The sequence below is a fragment of the Maniola jurtina genome, chromosome 15 (assembly GCF_905333055.1).
Source record: "Maniola jurtina chromosome 15, ilManJurt1.1, whole genome shotgun sequence".
In the NCBI taxonomy this organism is placed as follows: domain Eukaryota; kingdom Metazoa; phylum Arthropoda; class Insecta; order Lepidoptera; family Nymphalidae; genus Maniola; species Maniola jurtina.
Genome location: NC_060043.1, coordinates 3,888,394 through 3,913,245, shown reverse-complemented (window position 1 = coordinate 3,913,245; position 24,852 = coordinate 3,888,394). Strand labels below are relative to the sequence as shown.

The following is a 24,852-nucleotide window of genomic DNA, read 5'->3' as shown; positions in this document are numbered from 1 at the left end:
CCAGTCGATATGAAATTAAACTCTTGTTTCGGTCAAAATACTTTTATTACATTTAGAATAGTGCTAATTAAAAACGAAAAATTATTTTACACTTAAAATTTAATAACAAAATAGTGTGTCATACAGTTATTTAAAATAACAGACGTAAACGATAATTTATAATACATCCTAGCATCCTAACTAAACCAGGTACTTTTTATAAATTTATCCCACAATTAAAAAATAGTAACAAACATGATGTGACGAATGCAGCACAAATGAATGTTAGCTAACTCTTAGGCAGGGCCACAGCATTGTCACAAAACTGACAGTTTACTGTGTTCTTACTGAACTGGCTTGCAAAAATAATATTTGCGATTGATATGGAAACACTGAAAATAATATCATTTATTTACTGCAAGAACTTATTAATTGCAATATATAGTTTCGAACAACAGAGCTCCTCAAGACAAGGTAAGTATGAAACTCATCTTGATGAATTCTTAGTTGTTGTAAGCTAAATTACTTGATGATTTTTAGCAATTATTAATGAGTTCTTGTGGTAAACTAACAATATGTATGTTATTTTATGATTAACTTTGTGAGCAAGCACTAAATGTGATAGGTGATTAAAAACAAAAGACCAGAAACCCCATAACCTTAACAACTTATCAGCTTCATGTTTCTGTCTTTTGTTATCACTTCACCAGTTATCTAAAGTTGTGGCCTTGCAGTAATGGCAAAACATTCATTGATTTGTGTGCAAGCTAGATGATTTACACTGATTGTTTACACAACACTTAAGATCCAAACGCATTTGCGCTGAGCTGCGCGATGCGGCAGCGCCTTGCTTCATACAAACAACTATGTTAAGCTGCGGCGCAGCGCAGCTCAAGTGTGTTGGAACCATTATGGTGCAGACACACCCGCCCTAAAGTGCAAACAAACTTCTGTGTGGCACTCCTTCTGGCGACTATAGACTATCAAACAATCTGAGTGTGTTGTGAGCGATATGCCAGAGCACTATGTCTTAAATGTACGACTCCTACCGCCTAATCTGGCATCACACAGCATCACAACCTTTAGTTTGTTTGCACTTTAAATCCACCCCACCTCACGCCATTCACTTGATAACACATTTGTGTGTTTGGCAGTTTTTGATCATAATAAAACATTACACTTGTATTGCTGCATGTTGTGGAATGAAATGGGCTGTTGCAAATGTGTCTGGCATTAAACTGGCTGGCAATGTCAGCCTCATTCCAAATAGTTATTCAATTATCCCACGTAGCAAACTCCAAAGTACATACAAAGTGTCCATTTCACTTATCTTGGCAGTGTATTACATACTAGCACCCATGCCAATTTCAAATCAATTTCCAAACCAAACTTAATCCCGTCACACAAACTAATAATACTGCTTACATTTCAATATAATATATTTTTTTATTCTTTATATTACACAATATTACAAAATGTCTAGATACAATCGGAAATATACTGGCAAATTATATTTTTTTATTTTATTTGAAACATAGTCAACCCAAAAATTCATGTCAATTGTTTAATTTTTGAACAGACTATTTATTTTACTTTGGTTTTATAATTGAATTTAAGAATAAAGTCAAATTATTTAATACGAGTCGGGATATTTAAATGCAAAACAGAATATCACACTTAACCAATTTTTGCACTTATCATCCAAGCCAAACTAACTAACAATGACAGGGAATGTCTACTCGATTCTGAAGGAAAACGTGTTTTCAAAAGGTCAACAAGACCCGTAGAAATAACGAGGGGATATAATACAAAAGCACGTCAATCTGGAATAACTTAATAGTAATACTTAAAATACACTTTAGACTAGCTACTGGGTCCCTTCGAAATTATAATTTTACATTAAATTAACGTATTTTGTACCGCCAACATTCACTAAGTGCGTGAACCGCTACGCGGCCACGCGAGGAGGAAGTCACTTGACGCCTAGCGAGCGTCGGGCGAAGCGAAATACGCCGCTTTCGTCCTCTCGAGGCGATCGCCTGGCGTTACTGTGTAATAAATTTCACTACTACCAATAGGAGATATCAGTCGTATGTTTAAATTTTTCAAAGAAATGAGTTTCTTCCGTAACGATCCGGAAGCGCGACGGGGGCGGGTCTCGGGCGCGCCGGGGCTCATTAACTGTAGGGCTGCGGGTGCAGGATCTCCGTGAGCAGGCGCTTGAGCGAGTCCACGCCGGTGAGGAAGCCGCAGTCGGGCCCGTGGTGCGGCGTGCTGGTGGCCAGCGGCGACTCGGCCTCGGCGGCCGCGTACGCCGTGTGCGCGAAGTCGATCATGCGGATGTCGACGCGCTCGTCGGGCGGCGGCGCGGGCGGAGAGGCGCGCGCGCGCTTGCCGTTCGCCTCCGCCTCGGCCGCGGCCTCGCCCGCCGCCTCGGCCTCGGGGCGCCACGACTCGCTGCTGGCGGACGAGTACGCCATCCAGCTGTCGGCGCTGTCGGGGCTGGGCGGGTGCGCCACGTCGGCGGCGGGCGCCTCGCCCTCCTCGTAGCCGCCCATGGTCTCCTCCGAGTGCGTGAGCGGCGCGGCGATCTCGTGGTGCAGCGTGGACATGTCGAAGTGCGAGCCGGACGCGCTCGCCTCGCCCGCCTCGTCCGCCGGCTGCGCGCACGGCACGTCGCCCTCGTACACTATGAGCAACGACCTGCAACAAAACATTCTATTTTGAAGAAGAACTGACTACCAGACCACAACAGAACAAAAATAAAGAGACAAAAGTAAATCATCATTCTACCACCATATAAAAATTCGTTGATAAAATAATGTCTCTCTAAACAGTTCCTTTACGAGGAGGAGCTTTTCTCGAAGTTACTTCTAAGTATTAATCTTTCATTTTCTCTCCTACCGGGGCAAAAATTCCACTTTTTGAATTGGCGGTGGCAAGGCGTTTTCAGCACTTGATGCACAATCTCAACATATCTCGTTCACATATCTCACAGTATCCCTACGCATGGCGATGTGACTCACGTGGAATAGAACCTATAGCTGGTCTGCTTGGCGATGGCGCGGCCCAGCGCGTCCAGGTCGCGCAGCACGCGGCGCACGACGCGCGCGCGCAATCCGCCGCCGGCCGCGAAGAAGTCCCGCAGCGCCTCGCGCAGCCCGCCCTCCGACAGCGCGCGGCCCCAGTACTTGTCGCGTCGCACGCAGGACCCCTTCTCTGGCATATACACCTACAAACAATGACACCTTGAGCACACCCCTGACACTGACAAGAGACCAGCTGGTCGATTCCCGAAAACCAGCATCAATCATTATTACAATCTCAATCGTTATGATTGGCTGAATTTATGGTATTCTTGTTGCAACAATGCATTGTAGCCAATAGTGAGCGAACGTCAACCAATCGAAGGTGATTCAGATCGTGACATTGTGTCGTTTTACTACAATCGAGCACCGGATTTAATCATCTGCTTTTGACAAGGACAAGGCTTTATATACTACTACTAGTCGTACCCTTAGGGTCGATTCATATTGGTAGCGAATCAAAGCAAATTTTGAAATATTACCTACATATCAGTATTGAACTTTATGTAATTTTTAGAAATTCGCCTCAATTCGTTCAATGCGGGGGGAGTGAGTACCACGTCTTCACATAGTAATAGCATTCTTTGCCTTAAGCCCGGTCGATTCCAAAAAAGCTACATCACTTACAAATTCAACGGCTGTGATTGGCTGCATTTATGGTATTTTTTGCTGAAACGATGCATTTTTAGCATATAGCATGCAGACAGAGTATCAACTATCAGCCAATCAGAGGAGCTCGCGATCGGAAACTACCACGTTAAAGCCCCAAGTTCTGCACATCGCAGTCACAACAGTTTATGAACACAATGAGCGTTACCTTAGTCGTTAGATACTGCCCGACTCGTACGAACTCATTTTTGCTCACACGTAACATGACGTCACGAATGACAAGCCAATCTCGTTCGAACGGAGGCTCTGCAACTGCTACTGATTGACCCAGATTAGTTTCTGAAGAAATGCTTTAATATGCGCGTGCTACTTGTAAATGAGCAAGTAATATCATATGAAGTATGTATCATAGTGGTGTGGTGTCAAACTCAATATACAACTATGTCGCGAACGAAACGAGTTGACGAGCAACGAGAAGCGAGTGTGTAGTTGGGATAGTTTTGTTGCTGGGCTATGAGCGAGTGTGCGAGTATTAATCTATGAGCAAACTTCGCGAGTGTTTTGACCGCCAAGATATTCGCTGAGTGAGTGGAGAGAGAGTTCTCGCGCGCGACAGTGCGTACAGTCAGCGATTAACTATTAATATATAAGTATTTATCTCTTTTAATGACACGGTATCACACATCAATTGTAAGTTTCTTGAGCGAGAAAATAGTTGACAGCTAATCATCCTTGTCGGTGGAAGAACAACTGCCTTAAATTGAAATCAATCAATTAGCCTACTTGCGGCCACAGCTGGACATGGTCATGGCCCATTGCCACTTCAGTTTGCTAATTAGTTGACTATGTCGGTCACTTTGGTTCTAGAGAGTTAGTATTAGAGAGACACCCAACGCAGCCCGCTCTATCGCACGCTGAGCGACTTTGGGCAAGGCCAACTATCAGTGTCCACGTTGCAGCTTTATACGTTACTTTACTTTATACGTTACGTTACATCACGTTAAGAGATTAGATATTTCTAAACACTACATAGGCAAACGTAGACCTGGCCGTAGGCGAACATCTTGGCTTAAGAACCTTCGCCAGTGGTTCAATAAGAGTACAAGTTCCCTGTTTAGGGTAGTGGTAAACAAAATCCAGTAAGCCTTAATGATTGCCAAACTCCGATTGGAGATGCTACTAGAAGAAGAAACACTACACACCTGCATGCCGCAGAGCCTGACGCCCAGCGTGGCGGAAGTGCTGGCGGCGCACTTGGCGATCTGCTTGGTGCGCTTCTCCGCGCTGGCGTCGTCGCCGTGCTGGCGCGTGCCCATCTTGAGGTCGAGCACGCACGGCCGCCGGTACGACGACGTTATGTTCTCCATCATCAGGAAGTCTGGACCAAGCATAATCTTACTGTTATTCGAAGTAGCTAGAACATATTGAGGCAAAAGCCTATATACTAAAATTGGGTTTGCACTCATCATGAGGAAATAAGCAGAAAATTTGCAGAAACAATAAATAATTAAGGTTCCCAGCTCAGCCTACTCTAAAGCTTAGTATGCACTATGTTCGTAAGTAGTTCTGTAGCCTAGTGCTACTGTAACGGTTCGTAACAGCTTAAATAATTGATTTAGAATAGTAGGTACAGATGCCAATTGCGAACAAAATGACATAGCTCAAGTGGCCAGATTTCCACTCATATTCATATTTCAAGCCACGGGCGAAGCCTAATATTTGGATCTTGGAGCCTCATAAGGACATTTAGGTCCTTCAATTATCTAATTTATAACACATAAATAATAACTAGAATATGATAAGGAAATTATTGCCATCATAAATAACGTATAAGGGCAAATATACGTATGCACCTTGTTTTGTGAACCAACACTGATAATGCAATAGCGGGAAAATATAGATACGGTCTAGCAAAATATTGACTTACATTGCTTATTCGAGTTGTCCATGTGCGCAATGCTCTTAAGCACCTCGTTAGCATTGCCGTTTCGGTGCACTTTAAATCTGCAAGAGGAAACGGTACTGTAAAAGGCCGCATACGTGCTAAAAGCTACGATTAACATATAAGCAGATCGCATACTAATCCGCACGCACCTGATAAATGCTGCGCATTACTTTAACGGATTTAATATAATCAATCGTCACAAATGGTCACATGATAAACCTATGCAGTAGCTTTATTGTAGGACTTATTTGTGCTGTGGTGTGCAGTTGGTTACAAATACCATCCGAGGGGACTTCGCGCATAGGTACATAGGTACAATACTCGGTAGGAAACACATCCAACTTTAGAGGGAGATAATCGGCGGTTGTCTATCGTTGAGACTAACAAAACGTCACATAAGTGTGAGTGATAGAGACGACGCTCTACGAAGCCGAAGCTGCTGATATCTCTTTCTAAAGTACGTTGTGTAATCTTTCCTGCCGGGTAATGTTTCACTGTTATTTCATCCTGTGGGAACGAAAAGTTGCAGACACATCCCTGTCGATAAACCCACTACGTTAATTAAAGATCAGTTATTTTTTTGTGAAGCCAACTGTACTGTACAAGTCTGTCACGTGATTCGCTAGAGCCCAAGAAAGTTTGTGGCGTTTGACATCGTCCGCGTTTTGAACTATGATTGCAGTAAAGCATCTACGGTGCGTGAGGAGCAGTACGCGATGAGCAACGAGGAGCAAATTGAAACACAGAGCTGTCGTAATCGGTTATATTGTTAGGTTGCAACAAACTGTATCATTACCACGACTCCACGACGCAAGTCACATTCTCGGCTCGCCGTGCGAATGTCGTGCATCGCTCGCGAGTCGCGCGTTAGTGGAATAGGCATGTAAGTATTGCGATGGTATGAATTATGGCGACGTCGGGTTGCCGGTCCGGCGTCGTCATAGTCTCTGAAATATGATAAAGGACACATGACAAGTGTCGAGGAGTGTACGCCAGAGGGCGGGGGCTGACGCGCGCCGGATACGCACTTGAACACGTCGTCGCGCTTGCGCTTGCCGCCCAGCGACGCCTTGCGGCCGTTCTCGTCGCGGAAACAGGGCGAGTAGCGCTTGTCCAGCTTCGTGCCTCCCGTCGTCGACGCTTGCATCACGCCTGCAACAAACGGCCGCCTCGTCAGTGCTGCGCTCCACGACACCACACAGTTACAGACTAATACTGCCTCTAATAATAATAGATTCCAAAACAAAACATAGGTGGTAACATTTTCACATGGTTAAGGCGGGGGCATTAAATAACTATACATTTTTATTGGCAGTGAGTTACGTTTACAAGTGAGGTCGTTACTGGGTACAATGGTTTACTAAATACAAGCTACGAATGTAATATTTTGGTTTTTTTACTTACTATTTTACAAGTTCCAGCTTTAAATTAAATATTAATGAAAAGTGAAAAATTATCGTTTACGTAATTTCAAAAAAGGGTTTGTATATCTTTTGTTATGTGTCACTGTATAGGTGTGGATGTCGAGTTAGTGTTACAGTGCGCGTGTTTGTTTCGTGGTGAGCTGTAGGTATATGCCAGTAACACTGTTACACGCCGCCTCAGCCTACGTCACACCGCGCGTATTGTCTAATCAAACTGTAGTAAATATTTTCTATGACCAGAATGATCCAACACAACACGTGTTATTGCCAGATGTTTCTGATTAAGGAAAATACTAATTACGATTTAATTAAACGCACCACGCGTAGCATGACATACGTGTGGGGTGGCATGTAAAGCCGCGTCCACACGAATAAAAACTTGCGTTGTGCGTCGTGTTTTAGGAAAATTATTGCGTCGCACTTTTCGACAGCGTGGACGTATTTCCGTGTAAAAGATGCGACGAGAATATTTGAACACGGGACGTCAAGTTTTTGGCGTGGACGCGGTCTAACTAGTGTCATACGTGACTGGTTGTGAGTGTGGTGTATGTAGGTTTAAGTAAAGGTTTACAAACCCATAATGTAAAATTACCGCTAGGGCGCTATTAGGGGCGGTAGTGTGGTGCGCCGCCGGCGTCGCTCCGCCGCCGCAGCGCCGCAACCCTTGCGACAACAAGGAAACTAATATTGTGTTCCTGACCCCTGACCCGCTCGCGCTCGCGCTCTCGACCAAACCCGCCAGCCGCCCCTCGGAGCTCGAGGCTCGACCCTAACACAAGCATGCCATTCAACCTCCAATATTCATTGGTATGAAAAACGACATAGTTATTTTTATTCTATCAATGTCAATGACGTCATTTTTGTGATAACCCCAAAATAATACCCGATCTAATTTTTTTTGCTATTCCTTTGCTGTTCGTATACATAGTACATACTGCATTATCATTTATCAACGCTGTGTCCAGGAGCAAACTCCAAGAAAATACTAATTTAAATAAATCATTCTACTCTTAGGTATATGCATAATAGTAGTAACTATTTCGCTTCATTAGTCACTGTAGTCTAGATAAGTCCTACCTACTTATTAATCGAGTTTTCTTATCGTCAAAACGCATGGAACGTCGACACATCATTGTAAGCATTCCGTGCGATTTCACGCGCAACACTCTACTTCACTTTCACAATTATTTTATTTGAAAATAGTAGTATAAAAACATCTATTCGATCGCGGTCGGCGGGTTTGTGTGTTCCTCATTCATGCATCTCTTTCACATCGCATAGAAATGATCAAGTGAGCAATAAGGACAGTTAATTCCGTCAACACTTTAATCATATTATCCCCTTGTCCACACTTTACGCATCGATATTTTACTTGTCGATGCGCAGATAAATATGTAACAGTTATTGCGTCGATACGTTCGTCGTGGCACATGTTTCTCAATGACGCACAATTTATCAAATCGTACGACTTGGTAAAAAGTACACAGTACAATCTATTTCGATAACATTGAAATAATAAACAGCAAAAATAGAGCGCAATGAAGAAAATGAAAAAGCGATAACTTCCTTAGTGCTCGAAAATGCAATAACAAACAATTATTTGAAGACTAGGTAAATAAAATCGAATAAATAAGTACATAATAGTGACATAATTGAAAAATTAAAATTAAAATGTTTGATGCAATGAACGATAATGAAATGCATTCAGCGAAAATATAAAAGCGTACCGAGCAAACGCTTCAACTCAAACTGCGGTAAAGACGTGATGCTTACCCTTGTAGCGGGGGACGAAGTCCTGGATGTCCTCGGGAATGTTCTGGTAGAAATGCAGCTCGCGGATGTTGAGGGGCTTGATGACCGTGCTGTCGTTTAGCACTAGCAGTCTAGTGTGCCCGCCCACCTGAAGACAACAATAAAATCTATTAGCTTACTTAGTCTAAACTGTAGATCATCTCTGTCCAAATATACCTATTTTAGAGTCATATATATTTGGGCAGATATAATGCGCGAGGACAACGCAATGTGCCAAAGCGATTCCTAGAAATTGTATGACAATGAACTGTATGAAGAAGTTCATGCTGCTAGCTCCAATCGCAATATTATGATGAATGTGATTCAAAGAGTTCTTTGTATATGTATTACAAATTGCACACGCGTTCAGGGCGATGACGTTCTACTGTACTTCTTTCGTCTTTTCTATCTACGCCTTATAAGTCATTAACTCTTGTAAGTTTGTGATGCAAAAGAATTAATTTTTCATTTTACGAAAACTTTATTCTTAAGTACCTACTTGTTTTAGGACCAACACAAACAAAAATATACATAGTCAAGTCATTCATTAAGCAAAACACGTCATTTTTCCAAGTATATGAATCTACGATTCTTATCTTCTTCATTTTATAATAGTCATTATTTTTTGTTTTACTGGATTACCCGATAAGAAAGGTTGAGGCTATGACTAGGTTTATAATAAAATTATTAGTGTTAAGATCCCATCAACACGGTTTAGATTGTAGGAATCATTTAGAGTTTAGAATAATATTATAACTAAATTCTGTTGAGATATATACTGGTAACTTTGTACGATGAATAATTGGGAATTCTCCAAAAATAACAAAATCTTCAAAGACCTTGGGCGTCTGTTTAGCAAATAAGAAAAAGTCGACGGTTTAAGGTAGGTAGCTACTTCTGCACAACAATGTAAAGCCATTGTTGTGTAGAAACACGAACCTCTATTAAGATTCGAGACACTTGACATTTTTATGAGAGGCATGCTCTTCTGCCAAGAACATACGAGTGAGAGAGAAGATATCTAACAGTAAAAAAACTGGTCAAGTGCGAGTCTGATGGGTTCCATACCATCGTATAAGGTACGAGTATACCTAACACTTTAATGCAGAACACTGCAAGTTAATGACGGACTGCGCCATCTATTATACGTATGTCTAAATTTTTCGTGATTTTTTTTGTAACCTAACCACAAATTCACGTTTTTCGGATTTTTTCCTTTACTCGTGCTACCTACCTACTTGCCTAACACTCTTCTAGGTCAACGGAAAGTACCCTAAACGTTTTCTTGGCAGACACGACAAACAGACAGCATAGTAGGATCACTTTTTAGAAGGGTTTCCTTTTTCCTTTTGAGGTACGGAACCCTAACAAAGATAATGTTCAATGCGATTGCGGTCGGAACCCCAGGTAACGCACACACGGAAGTCGGTGCAATACCACCTCTCTAGCCGAGTGTAGTAGCTATCAAATAACCAACGACCATGAAAAAAGTTAAGCTAGTGCCATTGACCCCTCGCCTGACTACAAAACACCTATAACGCTTACCTGGCTTTGAAAGTGCGCAGTATAATAAATACATCCTAATGTTACAGCTGATACAATCTAGTTTAGAGTAAAAGCCCATGTTCCCACGAAACTAGTTCCATTGGCGATAATGGTGCTATGTAAATTGACAAAGTAAAAGTTATGATGACTTTTTCTTCACATATCATTGTGAACCTGTCGATGTTATGTTTTGCACTCTCTTTTTAGTAGACTTTGTAGCGTCTTCGGTAAATTGTTGACAAGAGATTTTAACAGTCCATTCAAGCAAACAATTTTGGAAACATCAAATACTACGAATACCTAACAATATTTTTTATTTGTAGATCAAAAAAGTTACAGGGAGCCGCTGGATAAAACCAGGGTGCCTACAAAAGACCTAAAAACTATGTATTTTTTATTCATTAGAGGGACACGCTTGACCACGATCACATCTGATGAGAAGTGATGTTTGCATAGAAGATGCCTATTTATTCTTGTTTCAAAGATACTCGAATTAGTAGGAAACATTGATCTCAGAAGCCTACTAAATTAAAAAGCCATGGTTGCCTTCATAATTTTTCATACGGGCATACAATTGTAGCACAACTTATATTTGAAGCTGTGGAGGAAAAAAATATATAAGTACAGTTTGGTATACTATAATGCGTAAAGAATGAGTTCATAGTCATTTGGCACGGAGTATACTTTGTTTTTAACCGCCTTCGAAAAAAGGAGGAGGTTCTCAATTCGTCGGAATCTTTTTTTTTTTTTTGTAAACAAATTATTGGCTAAGCTATGGCGACATTGTCACGGATAACTGAATGCCACGCTTCTTCTGGATTATTTGTAACAATAAGAACAATAACAACAACCAAAGAAATTGTTTACGATAAAATATAGCGAAGGTGACGATAAAACTTTTACCCATTAAAATTTAATTAACTCAGCTAATTGATTGGCAACTGGTCAACTATGAAAATAGGCTATTGTGATGAGTTGATGACAATAATTATTATGTAAAGTAATTTATTTAGTATTCACTATTCTTTTAAATCAGAAATGAGGAGATCTGTAGGAGAACCAGAGTAACCGACATAGCTCAACGGGTTGCGAAGCTGAATTGGCAATGGACTGAATGAATGGATAGTTGGAAAAACCACTACGCCAGGAAGATCTTCAAGGAGGGTATTCGTATTTTATTACGATAACATAAAATAGTATCATTTTTTTTAAACTATGAAAACATTTATCTAACAAACATGGTAAAAGTAAATGAAAGCAAAGTAACAAGGAGCGCCTGCGGGTGTACCACCACAACGTTACTGAACAGACTATAAGAGATGACACCTATCTAGATAAACGTGGAAAGTAAAACATCATCTAAATACAAAATGTCATCCAAATCGTTGAGCCGTTTCCGACAAACCGAATTCTATAGGTGCCCACGCACTTGAACTGAACTGCAGCTGAACTGCGCGTCGCGTCAGCGCCCCGCACGATATTCTCTCCAGCCGCGCCGCGCGGCAGTGACGTACGCGCGTCGCGGCTGGAGAGAATATCGTGCGGGGCGCTGACGCGACGCGCAGTTCAGTTCGAGTGCGTGGGCACCTTATACCGTATGTATTTCTGAATTCCCACGGGAACTCAGCAATGACACCTACACCTAGATAATCTAAAGTAAAACAAAATATCATCCAAATGTCAACAGAGCACTAACTGGTGGATAGATAGTGTTACCGCAAAGAATAAAGATATCGAGTTCAATTATTTATTCGAATATGGATAATTTCAACATTTTCTTTGTTAAACAACAACAAAAGGCATATTGCGTCTGTAATGCCTACCTGTACTATTATGTATCCTGTGGTAATGCATAATAGCAATCTGAGGTGGCATGCTGTGAATGTCATGCCATTATCATAGCTAATTAGTTCTCGGATGACGGACTACGAGGGACAAAGAACTGACTAGGAAGAAAACGTATTTGCACGTTCATTCTCTGATCTGTCTGCAATTTTAAAGAATCTTATTCCTACTCGACAGCCTCTCTGGCGCAGTAATATGCGCTGTGCTCTTATTAGTGGGAGGTCCCGGATTCGATTCCCGACGGGTTTGGAATTTTATAATTTCTAAATTTCTGATCTGGTCTGGTGGGAGGCTTCGGCCGTGACTGGTTACTACCCTACCGGCAAAGCCGTGCCACGTCAAGCGACTTAGCGTTCCGGTACGATGCCGTATAGAAACCAAAGGGTATGGGTTTAACGAAAACTGCCATACCCCTTTCCTCAAGTTAGCCCGCTTCCATCTTAGATTGCATCATCACATACCACCAGGTGAGATTGTAGCCAAGGGCTGACTTGTTTTTGAATAAAAAAATTACATTAGATTTCTGCCGGCGCTCATCGCGCTGTCTTCAATATTTTTCAGTTATAGTTCTTAAAATCCCTGTCTAAGGTGGACCAATACCCGCGGGCATTGGTCCGCGCATTGCCGTACACGGAAAATATTCTTTCTACTGAATAAAACGTCAGGGTTTGGTTTTGCCGGCTGAATCTGTAAAAAATACGGGAGCTTTATTTAAACCCGTATTTTATGTTCGCAATTACGGGATTCTGTATTATCACACCCGAAATACGGGGTAACCCATAAAATACGGTGCATCTGGCAATCCTACCGGCGACGCAACGCAAGTTTACCTGATTGTGGAGTGGCAGCACGTCCACCTCGTGGCCATCATCTGGCGAGAGCGTGTGCGCGACGGGCGGCTGCGCGCGCTTCCGGTCCAGCGCGCGCCGCTCCGGCTCCCCCATGCCCCAGCCGAGAGAGTACACCATTACTTCGGCAGAGCCACCCCCGCCGCTGTCCACCTGGAGCAACACGGAAACATACAGTTAGTTACAGACGCACAATGAGTTCAGTATCCGAGGAACCGACACATAGGGTAATACCGGCATAACTTAAAAATTGGCAGAAGAAGAATTGCTTGAGAAGCCAGCAGTTTGCGAAAAACTAACGAAGTGATATGGGTCATTAACATTCGCAATTTCTTGGAAGAATGAGGATTTCGTAAGAAAAGAAACCCAGGCAAAAAGCAGGCTTTGCAAGTACCATGTGATCATTGCGTCATGAACATACCCAATTTTATCTCAAACCAAGACGAGAAGTTCCATGTTACGGTATGAGAGGTTAAGACAGAACATCATAATAGAGTCCGGTTTGAAGGTGAAGGACCATTTTGTATGTTACCTACCTAATATTTAGGTGGTGGTTTCATGTAAAATGTGGTATTGATGATCTACATAATATCGCACTGATTACAACCACATAGTAGATACGATTAATGGACAGTGGCACTACACAGTCCCTTGAATTTTCAATACCAATTACCAAATACATCATAATAAGATACCAGAAAAGGAAGCAGCACATTTGACATTTATTTATTGGACTATTATTATATCAACAATAGTATTATTAGATAAATCATGATATTATACAAATACCTCTTAGTAATAGTCTTATTCTGGGCGCCCGCCCAACCGCGCCCTACCGTAACAGTGACTCCAAATTAGATTACAAACATTGATTAATACCAGTATATCCTATCTTAGTATCTTGAAATACCACAACTGATCTACTACGTTACGTAACGTAAGCAATAACAGAAGTAAATCTTTCGTCTTATACAATCTAGCCTTTAGTGAAGACGAAATGTAGCAAAACCAAAAACCTATCGTCAGAATGAGAAATTAGAGCAGATCTGCAAATGTATTGATATAAACCTGTTTTATTTCTATAGATCTTATCGTATTCAAATGTGAAAGTGTTCACACGACTGAACAAGTGTAAATTAAAAATTTATAACACCCCCGACGATCCAAAGTATTTGAGTTTTCCAAAACATCATTTTCAAATAAATAATTATGTATTTAGACAACGTCCATCTTGACAGCTTGACATTTGTCTATTGACATAATATTATGAACCTAACGGTTATCTAACCTTCTTTTCTACAAGAAAACTAGAACAGAGCTGATAACTCTTAAACGGCTGAACCAATTTTTTTAGATTATAGCTAAGAACACTCTCGATCAAGCCACCTTTCAAACAAAAAAAACTAAATTAAAATCGGTTCATTCGTTTAGGCGCTACGATGCCACAGACAGATACACAGATACACAGATACACAGATACACAGACACACAGATACACAGATACACACGTCAAACTTATAACACCCCTCTTTTTGGGTCGGGGGTTAAAAAGGAACTTCTTAATGAATTGTAATACACTTTATATGGAAATTTCGAGGTCTATGACCTAAAAGCAGTACAGAAACGTTATATTATGATTGATTATATCTACTGCTGCTTTTAGTCACTTTGAGAGTTTATTCGATAATAATTAATAACATAATGTTGCTTATAAAATAAAACTGAGACACTGACAAATATTGTGTCTGTATCTGTAGAAAAAAGTAGTGAAAAATGCAAAGGCTGGAGTAGTTATCTAATAAAAAGAAAAATAAATGTGTTCATTCTAACAACAAAAACGATATTAAACAAACACTAAGCTAAGCAGTGCAATACTTTTGCCATTTTGTGTGTGTTTTTATTGAGATAAGGACTTATCTAACAGTAGTATGACGGAAGTTGATTATACTAAATTCAAGAATCATACGATCCATATCAATTTTGGCAGTCTTGGCATAAAAATTATCAACTCGAGCCGTTGTTGTACCTACCTATAATATTGTGAACTTGAACTTTAAAGTTACGGAAATCGAAGCTGAAATTCTCAGGACAAGTCGAACACTGACATTACCTATATTTGACACCTACATATTAAGTAACATAAACCTACACATTTAAATTAATATTGTACCGAAGTTACACAAATAAAACTAAAAGTCTGATCTACGAAAAAACGCATACGTAAAAGGCATTTCGACCTTTAGCGTTTACGTAACCTTAGTATTTTTAGATTCAATTGAAGCCTTATAAATCTATCTGGGGATTTCCATTGAATTTGAATCCAAGCATCTCTAAGCTACAAATTCATCTAATACTTACAATCTTTTCAGCGACTGTATTAGATTTAAAGGTAGGTACTTACATATGTTTATTCAAAGTATATACTTACTAAGAATAAATAACTAAATAATAATGTGGATAGATCAGCAGCTCGATTGTGCTAGAATGACAGCTACAATGTCACGATCGCAATCACCTCTGATTGGTTGATGCTCGCTCACTATTGGCTACAATGCATTGTTGCAAAATTCAGCCAATCACACGACTGCGATTGTAATAATAATAATATTGATGCAGGTTTTTCGGAAACGACCAACAGATCAGACTTAAATGACACCAATTTAGGAGAAGACTATACCAACAAATGCTTTTGCAGTATAGGCATTAATACAACATACAATCATACGTATTGTTTGCTCTTATAATAATGATAACTGGAGTCTTATCAATACTCAACATTGTGTATAAGTTGTAAATAAACACATGACATGGCGTCAAACAACAGAATTAATGCACCCCTTTATCGTACGTCCACATGTGTTACAAAGGGCAAATATTGGTTATTTCAATTTAAAATGTAGGTACATAATCTTCTTCGTTCCAGCTTTTGGGATCTGCTTATTACATATTCTAAACCGATTTGACAGGCTTCAAGTTTTTACACGGGTCGCTTGCCGTCTGACCTTCTAAAACCGGTTAGGTGAACATGAAACTCAGGTTTAGAGTAGTTACTCGTATATTTAGATTAAATACTGATTAATGTCCGTCATGCAATGCGATGCACCACATTGATGGTGCCTATGTAGTATGTCCGAAACCATCAAGTATTTTTTTTAATAAAGCACCATTATACAATGGCAGCTTTCTTACTACTACCATGGGCTAATAAATAATATTATTCTAGTTTAAACATCTACTTATGATTAATGCCAAGAAAAACTATGGGTTGCAAAGTTTCAATGCGCGCTCGCATAGCTAACAAACAGACGAACAGATAGACACACACACACACACACACACACACACACACACACACACACACACACACACACACACACACACACACACACACACACACACATACACACACACACACGCGCACACACACACACACACACACACACACATACAAACTTTCGCCTTTATAATATTAGTATGATATGTGCTTACTATTACCGCTACTGTCAATTCAATTACAATGCAATATATTTCGATCCAACGCAATAATTGGATAAAGAACTAGAGGAAACGTTCGACTCAGCAAATGTTTATAATACAGCTAAGAACTAGTTCTATACGGTCATCAGCCGGTCAGCAACCGAACGATGCGACACAAAGCCGCTTACAGAGTACAGACGCTCAACCATAACGGACGCCAGACTCAGAAAGAGAACAACCAATTAAGCGATTATTAAAAAGAAGGAAAAGTACTTTATGCTCGCGGCAATCACCTCAACATGCAAGGGCATTGTAGGGCATTCACGCAATATTATAAAGACATTTTAGGTATGTACTATGTACATGCGTTTATGTTGTGTCCTTATAATGTCCTTATAATAAATTAAAGTGATAAGTTTGTGTAGGTGATTGCTTGATTAAATATATTATACTTAAACGATAAAGATGTCTTCATAATACAAGTGTACCTAAATTAAAAATTTATAACACCCCCGACAAGTGAAGGTTACAGTAACTAGAAAAGAGCTGATAGCTTTCAAACGGCTGAACCGATTTTCTTGGATTATAGCTAAGAACACTCTCGATCAAGTCACCTTTCAATCAAAAAAAAAAAAACTAATTTAAAATCGGTTGATTAGTTTAGGAGCTACGATGCCCCAGACAGATACACAGATACACACGTCAAACTTATAACAGCCCTCTTTTGGGTTGGGGGTTAAAAAGACATACAATAACAAGATTTCAGGCCCACGCAAATTCTTTGCAATTTCCGCTACGGTCATAATAATTTAGAGCCGAAAATAGGACACGTGCTATTTGAAGCCACCTATAAACAAAACAAATTACAATAATAAGGTTATTGTGATTAGGCGGAGTTACACCCACGAGAATTGATTGACGTTTCACAATATTTCAATGTGTGCCCGTGACGTATGCAGTCGTTCGTATGCACTGATGTTACGTAGCAAAATGTTAGGTGCCAACGCCAAGCCGCGTCGTCACCAAATTAGAAGCGAAACCGAGCGAATGTGCTCTCCCAAAAGATTTATTTGTGTGACGTGAGGCCCCGCCCTTGCCGACCGGTTGCGACTTTCCCAGCAAACCAAAAATCACCACGACGACTTCGCGCGACGTCCACACAGCAGAGTAAACAAGTATAGGGGCAAAAATAGATTACGAATTTAAACTGCACTGCCAATAATAACTTCTCAATACTGCCAATAGGAAATAAGATGAAACTACATTTAGCTGAGTTCGGGCCTTTTCGTTGGCACTACACAATATAATATAGACACTGTATAAGCTAAGTTAGATTTTAAGGCGTTATCTTTGTGTTTATTGTTCTACGAATATGTCTGTATTGAAATCGAGACAAACAGAAACTCAGGAAGTGTTACACTAAAAAAATTACATGCATTATAAACTGAATAAAACCAATAAATTTGATTGATATACCACTCTGATACTACTATGTTATGTTGATATGCTACTTAAAAAGATTAGTAAATAAGTTAAAGATTAAAAAACACATTCGTAAACAGTAACTAAATACGTTAGCGTGGTACAAGATATCAGTAATGTGTGGACCTGTTTAGTATTGTATAGATGGGGGGGCATGTAGCCACAATAATGTGATATCTAACCGATGAGAGCCGGACCAGTTTGGACCGTCTCGAACACGTTTCGATGACCCCAGACTTATTTTCTAACGTCCACTTCAAATGTACAAGGCAATTATAATAATTAATTGTAATTACAGAGTGTAATATGCAGCGCAACTGGTAGCACATTTTGGGGGCACTGACGATATAACTAACTAGCAGAGTTTAGTAACTACAGAGCACTTTGATGAAAAAATCAAAGGGCATATATTAATATAACTATTGTAAGTCGTAGTTTCACAAAACGCATGATTGTTAAAATTAGCAGAATATAAGTTACATTATGTATTTGAGTAGTACGTGGTCATCGTACCTAAATTGTGAATTCTATTGTAATAGAGACCGAAGTGTAATTTAAGAAACATTCAACAATTTTGAAGATGATACAAAGATAGGAAATCGTCCAGACGTTCGCTATTTATAAACTGACTTCATACACGTCTTAATAACAAAAGCATTTCACGCTGATGCGAACAGACAGAGGCACAATACGTAAAATAAACCCAGCCGTTGATAACCAAACAAAGAATCAAAATGATGGCACGTATTTCTACACTGTACTGAATATTATTTTGACATTAATCCAAAAAAATATTAGCCACGCGGAAAACCCAGTCGCAATTTCTTCAAGTCAAAGAATATACAAAGAATACTATTAAATAGCTCTAAGCAGAAATCTGACTGTGAATACTATAAACATTGCATAATGTGAAAAAAGTTTTGGCATCATATCAAATTATAGATCTCTATAACATGATTAATATAACCACAGTAAAAACCCAGGGAACGCATTTTTTACCACAAATAATTAATAGACATGTCAGTTTGAAATCTAAATATATAAATGGAAAAGCTGACTGACTAACTGACTGACCGATCTATCAACGCACAGCTCAATCTATTGGATTGATCGGGCTGGATAGCTATTATGACTAGACATCCGTTATTTGAAAATTCAGCCCCTATAAGGGGTTAAAATAGGGGTTTGAAATATGTGCAGTCCACGCGGACGAAGTCGCGGGCATAAGCTAGTTTTTTTAGTATAAAAGTTTAAATTCCAATAATCTAAAATTCCTAATAACGTAAAATTATGAGGTGGAACGACCTTATAACGAGACCTACTCGTATGACCAACAGTCGATGCATAATGAGTAATGACTGATGATGTTGATGATAATTCAAAAATCACTTTTTGTCTTTTATAATCAGAAAAGATAAATGCTTTTTGAAAGGTAATGTGATTCATGGACAACGGTATGGTGCAAAAGGTCGGACGCGACTAGTGAATGTTGTTTTAGGAGTTAGGTAATCCGATGTATTAGCAATTTAACAGATTAACAATATAATTCCTCCTTAAATAATGTAGATAAAGCAAACATTAATATTAATGTAACTGGCATTTCAAGGCCTATTTCAAACGTTCCTGTGACGCAAGTTTTGACTTTCTACTAAAAATGTAATAACTGATAACCTTCTACTAGTATATTTTAATAATACTACGTGGAAAACATTTTACAAGTGTCCTCAATAATGAGTTATTTTAATGAAGGAAACTCATTCGCCTTCTTAATTGATGATTTATTACCTTACAAAGACAATTAACTAAGGATTTAGAAGTGCTTCATGATTAATACGCAACCTTCATTGAAGAACCCTTGAAGCATATAAAACGGTATTTCAGTAAACTTAATCGACGAGTGATGTGACTGGTGATTGTGTTATTTACGATGCTTTGTTTTCAGATTGGTATACAAATGTGTAGCTAGCTAGTCTTCTTGTTTATTGATGTGATTATCGTCAGTAAAGTATTGACGCAAAAACTTTCTAGACAATCTTAACTATCGACAGATAGACGTAATTACATAAAATACTTGCAAAGCTTTTAACTTAATGTGTAATCCTTTATCAATAGTTATTCGTGGTGCACTTCAAACAAACGTAGTTTTGTTCTCATTTAAATATTAACCATTTAAACTCGATGAGGTAGAAACGTTCTAGACATTAAAATCTGTCTCTTTGTTATCTGTTATCTTTTTTTCAGTAGGAATGTGTAGTTTTGGTTCTTTGAGCCCGTGCAATTTTGAAACTACAAACTTGTTAACACAAATCTGGCAAACCATATACACAAATATTTGTTTCTACAACGTGACCACATAATGTATTGAGTTTGACTAGTTAATATTCGAATAAAAATCAAACTACGTTTGTATGGAATGCTCTAGGTAAACTTCTCTTGATGTGCACACCTTGACCGAATAATTTATCGTCGAGATTATTCTCGTCCATACCAACGCGTTGTTGTCGCAAATTAGAAAACTATTTCAGGCTAGACCGTACCTACCTGAAACAACAGCTCTGCTCTTTTTAAAATATTAAAGTAAGTAATAATTTTGTTTGATGCTAAAAAAGTAATAAACTAAAAAAATTCTTCTACTCCGATTCAAAATTATCATTAATAGTTAATATTATAAAGGTGAAAGTGTTTGTTTGTCGGTTTGTATTTCAATCACAACGACAACGGATCGACAAAATATTTCACATGGATACCTATAGCAAAAACCTGTTTAGTAGCATAGGCTACTTTTTATCCCAGCAAATCGAAGTTCCCACAGGATTTATAAAACCTATATCAACGATTGCGAAGTTGCGGTTATCATCTAAGTTAATAATAATGTTGAGTCATGGTGTGCAAACGATGGAAGTAGGTAAACTTTTGGGTTACTAGGTCGGGAGCAATGTTGGCATGTGTGCTCAGTATAGGCGACACGAAACGCTAGCATGCTCTGCAAAATAAACCCACATTCGCTATATTTTGACATAATAATGCATTTACCTGGATCGTTAATTGTTCAAGCGTTCACGCTTTTAAAATAAAGATGTTTGGTCAAAAATAAATCATTTCACGCAGGTGTATTATGCTCTTCAAAATCAAACCGCATTCGGTATATTTTTGATAATATAATAATGCGTTTACCTAGATCATTAATTATAATTGTTCAAGCGTTACTTTTAAATAAAGATGTCTCATCAAAAATAAATCATTCCACTTGGGTATAATTTATTACGCTCTACAAAATAAATCCGCATTCGCTATTTTTTGATATAGTAATTAATGCGTTTAACTGGACCGTTAATGAAATAATTGTTCAAGCGTTGCCTTTAAAATATATATATGATCAAAAATAAATCTCATTGCGCATGACATGTAAAGCAGAACTACGAAGCATAACGATGGCTGCTAAATACGATGACCAGATAAGATTAGGGGATTCCCGTTTATCTAGCATTACTAATGTTCGCAGGAAAGTTAACATTTAAATATAGTAGAGTAGGTACGTAATACCTTTATTTAGTTTTATATAAAGCTCGAATTACTCAATATGTCTCAACAAACGTAGATTGACACAATATTGTAAAATAAGACTTGTCAAAAACAGACTAAAAAAAATTATATTCCATTATTATTTGTAGGAGCCAAACTTTACATTTACTGATACAATGGAAGGGACTTTTGCCAAGATTTTACTCATCAATTTCATTCATGTCAACCGAGACTCAATTGCAATAGTATAAAGACTTTTTAAAAGAAGAAAAAATTGTGCTGTTTTCGTTCGCATGACCAAAAAGATTTGCTTTATTTTGTATAGTAGTAGACTGAGCGGTATTTCATTTAATTTTTTCCAAAGCTTGAGCTAGAAGCAAAAGAAATTTGATAAACGACAACACATTTACTGCAGCTTTTCTTCGTAAATCTAAAGAAACACATAAGAAGTAATATGGCAACTGACAAGATTAGTTTACGTAACTCATTTGGATCTGACACGCTCTAAGAAAATTCAGGTCAACCTTAACGAACGCTTAATGAAAGAACGCACTTTACCTTGAGCTTGAACTGGCTGTAGTAGTTAATGAAAAACTAATGAAGCTATTTAAAAAAAAACGTTTACATAATACGCAGGTGGGTTGTTCTCGTTCATTAATATACGATCGATGTTCTGAACCTAACGCCCACATGTTCTAATTTAGTGCATAGCAACTATGAAGCCTTTCGATTGGAACTGGCGGCCTCGATTTGAAGCAATGAATAAATCAACCTTCGGTAAGCTCTGCTGGATGACTTGTAAACGAAACGAGACAACTTTATTGTCTGAATAGTACTACTGTTTGTAAACAATGTAGCTCACGTCATATTGTAAGAATATGTTACTCATAATGACATATTGGAAATTTTATTATAGCCCAAAATGAGCTTAGAATAGACAAAAGTCCGAAAGCTAGCGCTAAAGAAGTTTATATGTCCAATATAGTGCAGTATAGTAAATTATTATTGGCTGCAGATAATAATGACTACCATCAAATAATGATTAAATCGGTGAAACCAAAAAAGCAATGGTTGAACCATTTTATAATGAAAGAATAAATTGTAATAATGGGCAATTATTGGAATAAATCAATTCTAATATTATAAAGACGGATAAGAATAAAATAGGTTAATAGGTTAATAAAATAGTTACAACTACAATCGTAGATGATATTGAGGCGTTATCTAGGCAGGTAGCTGTATGTGGTGTTATAAGACACTTGAGACAAAGGAAAGAAAAGTAGATCACTTATTACATTGTTTCTTGATAGAAATAATTGAAGAATGCAGCCAAACGTAATACGGATATATCCCATAAATCAAAGTAGGTACGAGCTACTGAATTACACGGACTAGGTTCTGTCTGTAATTTAAACTTTTTAAGTTTGCTTACACACTATCGCAAATTCGAAAGCGGTACAGTAATATCACGTTCTAAAACACGTGGTACAACTTTATGCCAAATGTGTGCCAACGCTAATTATCCCCATAAAAAATATTAACGTCGAACTAATTTATACTTCCTCACTCTTTAGTCTTCACAGCACGTGTCATTCCCACTTAAATACTGTTAAAGAAAAGAAGAGTAGCATTGCCAACTTGCAAACTGTATATAGATTGGTTAAATCAAGATATTTGTTAGAAACTTTAACGTAGTTTCTCAGCCGTGAAGTTATTGGAGAACCCTGGCCAAGTCATAGCCAAAAAAGTTTAGATAAGTCCCATCACGGCCACAACTTTTTTATTCAAAATTCAAAATTCAAATTATTTTTATTCAATTAAACTTTTACAAGTGCTTTTGAATCGTCAAAATAATCTACCACTGGTTCGGAATGCTGTTCCTACCGAGAAGAACCAGCAAGAAACTCGGCGGTTGCTCTTTTCAAATGTACAATTTACAATAATATGCCATACTGTATACAAGCAATTGCAGCGCCGTGTATTGCTGGAGCGCATCAAATCCAAGCTTTTTTGTCATTTACATAATCTTCGATTGTATAATAAGCTTTTTTCAGGAGCATACTTTTAATAGATTTTTTAAACTTGTGTAAAGGCAAGTCTAAAATTGATTGTGGAATTTTATTATAAAATATTACACTCATTCCCACAAACGATTTTCCAACTTTCCTGAGGCGGAGCGTAGGATATGCGAGCCTATCACGGTTTCTAGTTTGCCGGTCGTGGAAATCACCGATTTTTTTGTAACTATGAATGTTTTGTCGTACAAAAATTATATTAGCGTAAATATATTGAGAAGCTACTGTAAGAATACCTATTTCCTTAAATTTCTCTCGTAGGGAATCGCGCGGTTTTAAATTATAGATTGCGCGTATTGCCCTTTTTTGTAATACGAAAATTTTTCCAATATCTGCCGCTTTACCCCATAGTAAGATTCCGTAAGACATAATACTGTGAAAATAGGCAAAATATACAATTTTTGCAGTTTCCACATCAGTTATCTGTCGAATCTTTCTAACAGCGTAAGCAGCAGAGCTGAGTTTACCAGCAAGTGTTGATATATGGGCGTTCCATTGAAGCTTTGCATCTAAAGTTATCCCTAGGAACACGGTAGTTTCTTCTACTTTCAACATATCATTATTTACCATTAAATTAAAATCATTTGCCGTCTTAGTATTGGGCAATGCGAATTCGACACACTTAGTTTTCTTTGCATTTAAAAGCAAATTATTAACAGTAAACCAATGAGTAACCTGCGATATGGTTCTATTTACATCGTCAAAATTATTATAATTTCTATCGACTTTAAAAATCAAAGACGTATCATCAGCAAATAGTACAATATCGCAATTCCTTCAAAATGCCCACTGCGAGTACGACAGCTGTAGGTCTATTAATAACTAAAATGTACATATATCCAATTTATATCTTTGCATCCAACAGACAGACTTTTATAGTAGGCAGTAGACACCAATCACAACACTGCCTGTAAAGTTGACAACAAGTGTAAATTAAAAATTTATAACACCCCCGACAAGTGAAGGTTACAGTAACTAGAAAAAAGCTGATAACTTTCAAACGGCTGAACCGATTTTCTTGGATGATAGCTAAGAATACTCTCGATCAAGCCACCTTTCAAACAAAAAAAAACTAAATTAAAATCGGTTCATTCGTTTAGGCGCTACGATGCCACAGACAGATACACAGATACACAGATACACACGTCAAACTTATAACACCCCTCTTTTTGGGTCGGGGGTTAAAAAAGAATGCCATTCATCAGCTCTTTCTTGTGTAACGAA

At 38.6% G+C, this 24,852-nt stretch overlaps 1 protein-coding gene across 3 annotated transcripts in view; it reads right to left on the bottom strand.

The window, feature by feature from the left end:
- Nucleotides 1–26: 26 nt before the first annotated feature.
- The window catches only part of LOC123872562 (inositol hexakisphosphate kinase 1), a 62,817-nt gene continuing 37,991 nt past the window's right edge, over nucleotides 27–24,852 (bottom strand). For all 3 annotated transcript variants that reach the window (XM_045916893.1, XM_045916891.1, XM_045916892.1), the window contains exons 2-8: nucleotides 13,055–13,225; nucleotides 8,817–8,943; nucleotides 6,648–6,771; nucleotides 5,602–5,678; nucleotides 4,877–5,052; nucleotides 3,006–3,211; nucleotides 27–2,682 (exon numbers count right to left, since the gene is read on the bottom strand). In XM_045916893.1, coding sequence (XP_045772849.1) covers nucleotides 2,157–2,682; nucleotides 3,006–3,211; nucleotides 4,877–5,052; nucleotides 5,602–5,678; nucleotides 6,648–6,771; nucleotides 8,817–8,943; nucleotides 13,055–13,192 — 1,374 coding nt within the window. In that variant the 5' untranslated portion in view covers nucleotides 13,193–13,225 and the 3' untranslated portion in view covers nucleotides 27–2,156. The remainder of the gene's footprint in view (nucleotides 2,683–3,005; nucleotides 3,212–4,876; nucleotides 5,053–5,601; nucleotides 5,679–6,647; nucleotides 6,772–8,816; nucleotides 8,944–13,054; nucleotides 13,226–24,852) is intronic.